Source organism: Castanea sativa, chromosome 8 (genome assembly GCF_040712315.1).
Source record: "Castanea sativa cultivar Marrone di Chiusa Pesio chromosome 8, ASM4071231v1".
Taxonomy (NCBI): domain Eukaryota; kingdom Viridiplantae; phylum Streptophyta; class Magnoliopsida; order Fagales; family Fagaceae; genus Castanea; species Castanea sativa.
Window position 1 is genome coordinate 32,214,453 of NC_134020.1, and position 6,732 is coordinate 32,221,184.

The 6,732-nt window shown below is 29.9% G+C and overlaps 1 protein-coding gene across 1 annotated transcript; it reads left to right on the top strand.

Moving 5' to 3' along the window:
* Positions 1–536: 536 nt before the first annotated feature.
* On the top strand, positions 537–3,924 carry LOC142607769 (peroxidase 4-like). The gene is made up of 4 exons (XM_075779391.1): positions 537–854; positions 1,740–1,931; positions 2,307–2,475; positions 3,279–3,924. Exons 1-4 carry the CDS (start codon positions 621–623, stop codon positions 3,674–3,676), a joined length of 993 nt encoding a protein of 330 aa, XP_075635506.1. The 5' UTR covers positions 537–620; the 3' UTR covers positions 3,677–3,924.
* Positions 3,925–6,732: the final 2,808 nt, after the last annotated feature.

The window sequence follows — 6,732 nt, forward strand, 5'->3', positions numbered from 1 at the left end:
CTAACGGTCTAACCTTGAGGTGGTCTTATCTAATATTTCGTGGCCGGCAAATTCACGAAACTCAAGATTTATAGATAATTTAGCAGACCCCACAAAATTTTGTCTAAGGCTTGGTAGCATGCCACATCAACTGTTCAATTTTTTTTTTTTTTTTAGAACAAGCTGTTCAATTTTTTTTTTTTTTATATATTCTACTCTAACCTAATTTAAATGTATATGGGTATGAAGTTCACTCTGGAAACTTGAACCCCAACCCCTGCCTCATAGTTTACAAACATTTATACTTGTAGAGTGATTACCGCACAAAAAAAAAAAAAAAAGCGTGTTCAACCAGTTAAATACACGTAAACATATTTATGTGCTCTGAAACTTTATCATTATGTCAATCATTCAAATTCATTGCTGTTGCCTACTTTTTCTTTAATTTCTAGATGTTGAAATTAATGCTATGCCTGCCCATGCAAATAGCCAAATACTAGTCTTAAAGATTAGGTATTACGTACCTGCCTCTGTGCGAAACTTTCTCATTTAGACCCCTATATATAACCCAAATACCCTACCAAGTTCTTGGCAAAACCTTAACACATTCTTCCTTCTAAGTTTGATTATTAAGCAAGGAAATGGCTGCTCATTCTACTTCTCATTCTGCTTCTTCTTCTCTACTCATAGTTTTATTAGCAGTTCTCGTGATTTTCACTCGGAGCTCCTCTGCTAAACTCTCTACAAATTTCTACTCTAAAAGCTGTCCAAAGGTGTTTAGCACCGTTCAATCAGTTGTTCATTCTGCCATTTCGAAACAACCCCGCCAGGGTGCTTCTCTGCTTCGCCTCCACTTTCATGATTGTTTTGTCAATGTAAATTCCTCATTCCCTCTATCAACTGGGTTGCTTGTAGGCCTCTACTTTTTTAAAAAAAATTTATAAGGAACAGCATGCGGCAAATATAATATTTGTTTATATGTAGAGTCCTTTCTTTCGTCCCTTCTATTTTTTCACCAAAATTGATGACAAACATATTTTTCATGATATATGAAGGTGATAAGTTCCGCTTGATGCAACAATATTTTTATATATGAAAATTAATGTTAAAAGTATTACAAATTTTACTACTAAAAATTTATAAATTGATATCATTTTAATAAGATAATATTTATGAGTGTTTGATTTTATTTTATTTTTAGCTTATGATGTGACACATCGACTCCTATGATAAATTTTCTAATATCTCTAATATTGCTCCTTTTGTACACACCGACACTAATTTTACTAGGTAACCATCAAAATACGTCATTTGGTATTTGGTGTCTAGTCTTGTTGCTATTCAAGAATCAAGAAAAATATAGAGTAGTTTGGAGATAAGTTACGTAACGAATAAACAAGATTCAAGATATTATATTTAAATAATAAAAAAAAAGAACCAATATAACCAAGATATGATGGAACATGAAATGGCGTGAAACATATGACTTGACAAGAAGCAAGTCCACATGCATGGCATGCAGTAGTCAAGTGAGTTGATAAGGAAAGTCATAAAAAGACAGCCTCTTTGGCAACCTTGTCAGCATCATTAATTTGGTGTGGGCTAAGTCCATCTAATACAGTTAGTAAAATCAATAATTCTACTAGAGTTTAAGGAAGCATGTGAAGTACGCAAATAATTATATGGTATCCAGATTTTTCCAGCTTCATGAGTTCACGGTCAAATAATTGAAAGCTTCGTTGTATTTTGCTTCTTGACAGGGTTGTGATGGGTCGATACTCTTGGATGACACTCCAACCTTCACAGGCGAGAAAACAGCAGGTCCCAACAATGGATCAATTAGGGCATTCGAGGTTGTTGATGAAATAAAGTCCAAGGTCGAGAAAGAATGCCCCGGAGTGGTTTCATGCGCTGATATCTTAGCCATAGCTGCTCGAGACTCTGTTAAAATTGTGAGTTAATTATTAACTATGCCCTAAGAAAAAGGAAACTTAAAAAAAAAATAGTACTAGTTTTTACACTGTGGATTGACATGCTTGTTGCGTTATCATGTGATATGAGTCATATGACACCTATCTAATGAATTGATATTTTGTAAATTCAATATGAAACATGTTATATTTGATTATTATGACAGTATATATGTGCTTTTACCAAAAAAAGTGTGTATATATGTATTTTTTATTTTTTATTTTTTGTAAAAGAAAATATTAATTGGATTTTTAGGAAAATTTATAATAAAATTGATAATAATTTTCTAGATATTACATTTTATTCCTGGTTAATAGCATCTATTAATTACTAGAAACATGTTGAAAATTATGCAGCTTGGAGGGCCCAAATGGGATGTCAAACTTGGAAGAAGAGATTCCAAGACAGCAAGCCTGTCTGCTGCCAACAGTGGGGTCATCCCTCCCCCCACTTCTACCCTTAGCAATCTCATTAATAGATTTAAAGCAAAAGGTCTCTCCACCAAGGACATGGTTGCCTTGTCAGGTTTGCCTCTCTCTCTCTCTCTCTCTCTCTCTCTCTCTCTCTCTCTCTCTCAGACTAAAAATATGGTGATTAGTCTTCTTTTTCAATTTTTGTGTTTATTCTTTTTCATAATCAAATAGGATAAATAGGTTGAATTTAAGTAATACTAGGTGTATATTTAGGAACAATTTATTTAACTAAAATTGAAAATTTTTGCTAAAAATACTATAAATAAAACTAAAAAGTAGCTGAAATAGTACAGTGGGACCCATGAATAATATCAAAAAGTACAGTAAAGTCCATAAATAATAGCAAAAAAAAAGCTGAATAGGGAAAAAAAAACTAACTTTTTTAAGCCATGCCAAACGCACAATAGATATAACATTCATAAATGATATAATCTTCAATAACTTTCTAAATAAACATACTTTATTACAATCCTGTCGTTTGATTATATTACTTTTTTACATTCTATATTCTCCATGTTTACAAAATAATTAGAAAATGTTTAAATTTCATGTTTTGTTTTCTTTTTCACTAGTTATGAATAAAAAGTATGAGTTAATGGAATAGATAATAAATAACAATCTACACATACAAAATTTGGCAAGCATAATAATTAAGAACACATAGAACCTATAATCAAACGGTACGAGTTTCAAAACTTCAATTAATTTGTGTAATATTGACAAATAGTTGTACCAAAGGTAACTTGATCATATTCTAAATACATAAATATCTAATATGCTTTTTTCCCCTTTCTTTTCTAAGATAAATTGTATGCATTATAATGCTCATCATTTTTTTTTTATACATGATGGCAGGAGCCCACACAATTGGGCAAGCAAGGTGTACAATTTTTAGAGATCGCATATATAAAGATAAAAATATTGATAGTTCATTTGCCAAGACTAGGCAGAATAAATGTCCAAAGACTACTGGCCTTCCAGGAGATAACAAGATTGCACCTCTAGATCTCCAAACTCCTACAGCTTTTGACAACTATTACTACAAGAACCTTATCAAGCAAAAGGGTCTTCTTCGCTCCGATCAACAATTGTTCAATGGTGGATCCACTGATTCATTGGTTAAAAAATACAGTGAGGATACTGAGACCTTCTATTCTGACTTTGTCAATGCAATGATCAAAATGGGAGACATACAGCCCCTCAGTGGATCAAGTGGTGAAATTAGGAAGAACTGCAGGAAGGTGAATAATTAATAGGGGTGTTTTTCTAGAAAAAAAAATTATAAATGAATCAGTGAAGATTTATTTTCTTTGGTACTTTTCTATGGTATTGAAAATGAATCAGTGAAAATCAAATTCTAGCTCCAAAAGAAAGCAATTTGTTTGTTTGTGCTATGGTACTTTGAGTGAAAAATTGTGAAATTATTTATTTGTAGAAGTTTGCAAGTTGTTTGGACTTTGGATTATTGTTAAATTTAATAAATTCTCTTTTGCCTTGGTTACTTCTTTTGTGATTTTCTATTCAATCTGGAGTCATAGGGGAGTGAGCTCCATATTTTTGGGATGAGCTCCATGTTTATAAAAAAGCGATCTTTTTTTTTTTTTTTTAATTCAATAATTACAACAATTAGTAAGGGGGAATTTGAGTTATGAATATCTCCATTTGGAAACATCAAAAGGCACAATTAATCAATTTTGATTGGTGCAACATCATTCCTACATAAGTCCATCAGTGACTTTTATTATATATCAATCACAATATAACAACTTAATAATCGTGAGAAAAGTTACTAAGTGTTTTTTAATAGCCAAACCTATTGTAAATATATTGGATAATTTATTTATTTGGAGAATGATATATATTGGATAATATTAGACTAATAAAAAAATCAAACGTTTTCTAGAATTAATCAGATACTACTGTATTAATCACTTGAAAAATATCGGCCTTATATCTCAAACTTTTCAAAAAATATGATCTTTATACCCTTCTAGTATTAGCTATAATTATATAATGTTTTTTCCTCAATAATCAAGTATAATTATATATTTTTTAGAATATAATTATAGAATTTGGTTAGAAGTTTCACTGCTAATTATTTATTTTTATTCTCTCCCCCCCCCCCCCAAAACCTACCATGGCTTACTATAATCTAACCACGATTAAATAACTTAAAAACTTTTTTATTTTTTGCGTTTACTTTAATATATTTTGCTAGGGGTCTCTTAACTCAACTAGGGTTGTAAATGAACTAAGCTATTTATCAACAGCTTGAGCTTTACTCAAAAAAAAAAAAAAATCTTATTTAATGAGTCAAGCTTAAGTTTAGGTTCAAACATAGCAACGCGTTCATGAACAAGCTTGTGAACATGTGAGCTCAATTTAACTATATATAATATTATATTTTTATATGTATACTTTTCTAAAAATATATTTATATAGGCTTGAAATTGGATAGTATAAATTTGTCAATAGGTTCATTTGTTATTAAATTATTATTTGTAACTTATTGGTGATATAATCACTCCATTCATAGTAAAAATACATAAAAATGTAAAAGGGTAAAACATTTTAACCTTGGTTTCGCAATATATAGAAGAAGAATAAGTTAACCAAGTGGCTTGTAAACAAGCTGAAGCTTGCTTGACAAGAAAGTGAGTCAAGCTTAAATATAAAATCTAATTTGTTGATGAGCTCAAACTTGACTCATTTATAGACATAAGCTCCATTGGTTGGCACCTATTGATGGCTTCAAAGGAAACACCTAGGTTCAAGCCCCCTCTCCAACTATTGAAAATAAAGAAACAACTATAATCTATCATATTTTCAGATCGATTATAATTTATTTATATATATATATATAGAAAATACTAATATATAATAAAATATTTCCAAAAATAAGTATTTCATCTCTTCATATTCAAGCCGGAGATTGTTCCTAAAAAGAGAGAGAAAAAAAAAAAAGTTGAAGATCTTCATTAGTTTTTTTTTTTTTTTTTAAAGGGTTCCAAATCGTGATGGCTCGTTGAAGTCTGGGCCCCAACTACTTTTGGGTCAAAAACTTAGTGGCCTGGGCTCTATGTGTGCAGTTCGCATTAGCCAAATAATATTTATATTTTTTATTGTCTCAAAAGTAATAATAATAATAAATAAATAAATAATCGGTGAAGTAATAATAATAATAATAAATAAGCTCCCAGATATCTAATGCATTAAAAATTTAATGACACCAAAGTAATGCGTAATTTGTAGTCTCCTCCTCCTGCCGACTTAAAAAAGGGCACAATGGGTGCACCTTATTAGAAAAAAAGTTTTTTTTTTTGGTTGAGAAACTATTAGGCTATTACCAAAAGATAGGCATGAAAAGTAGGAGCAATGTACTATACCATACACAGCATGGTAGTACTAGCTAGTGCCTATTGCCTAGTTTGGACTGGAGTATTCTAGCTAGCAAAAATGGGCCTTGTCTATTCGCATTTTAAGTTGTAAATGGACATGTAGAAGTTAACAAAGACCATCGCATTTAATTGATTAGACTTGTAGAAGGTAGTAGGACCATTGCATTTAATTGGACTTTTAGTTGTAGAGGGTCACTTAAAAAAAAAATGCACCGGGAGATATAATTTTAGGTTTAAGAATAAATTTTATTATATTCAAATAATAATAATAATAATTATTATTATTATTATTATTATTATTATCACCTTCTAAGATTCAAAATTAATACTCAAGTTTAATTTTGATCTATTCTCAAAAAAATTTTAATTTTTATTGAAGTATTTTAACATTTTTTTTCAATTAATACTATAATTAATCTGCTTAATATTTCTTATGACAGTCAATTTTTAGTATGCTTTTATTAATTTAATTCTGCAAAATAATTATAATAAGTATTTTCAGTAAACTTTTGTAAATAATATATATGTTTAGAAAAGAATCTACGCTCTGTTTGTTTCAATAATGATGTTTTCTAGAAAATAAATCATTTTCTAAAAAGCATTTTCTATAAAACTATCTCATTTTTCAATGTTTGGTAGCAACTTTAAATAAGTTGAAAAACAACCTCTTAACTTCCCTTATTTAGCTTACTGTGAGATAGAGTTGTTTTCCAAAAAAATTTAATGGAAAACAATCTCTAAAAATAAGTCATACTTTTTATATTGACCAAAGATAGTTTTCCTTTTACTTATATTTTTTTATGCTACCAAATATTAGAAAATAAGGAAAATTATCTTTACACAAGATTTTCCATTGAAACAAACGGAGCGCTAGTCTTCTTATGAAAGATATTCATCCAATAAGCTCAATA

Coding starts and splice junctions, on each gene's coding strand:
- LOC142607769 (XM_075779391.1), top strand. CDS start 621: ATGGCTGCTCATTCTACTTCTCATTCTGCTTCTTCTTCTCTACTCATA. Junction 1,932..2,306: donor CTCGAGACTCTGTTAAAATT/GTGAGTTAATTA, acceptor AAAATTATGCAG/CTTGGAGGGCCCAAATGGGA. Junction 2,476..3,278: donor GGACATGGTTGCCTTGTCAG/GTTTGCCTCTCT, acceptor ACATGATGGCAG/GAGCCCACACAATTGGGCAA.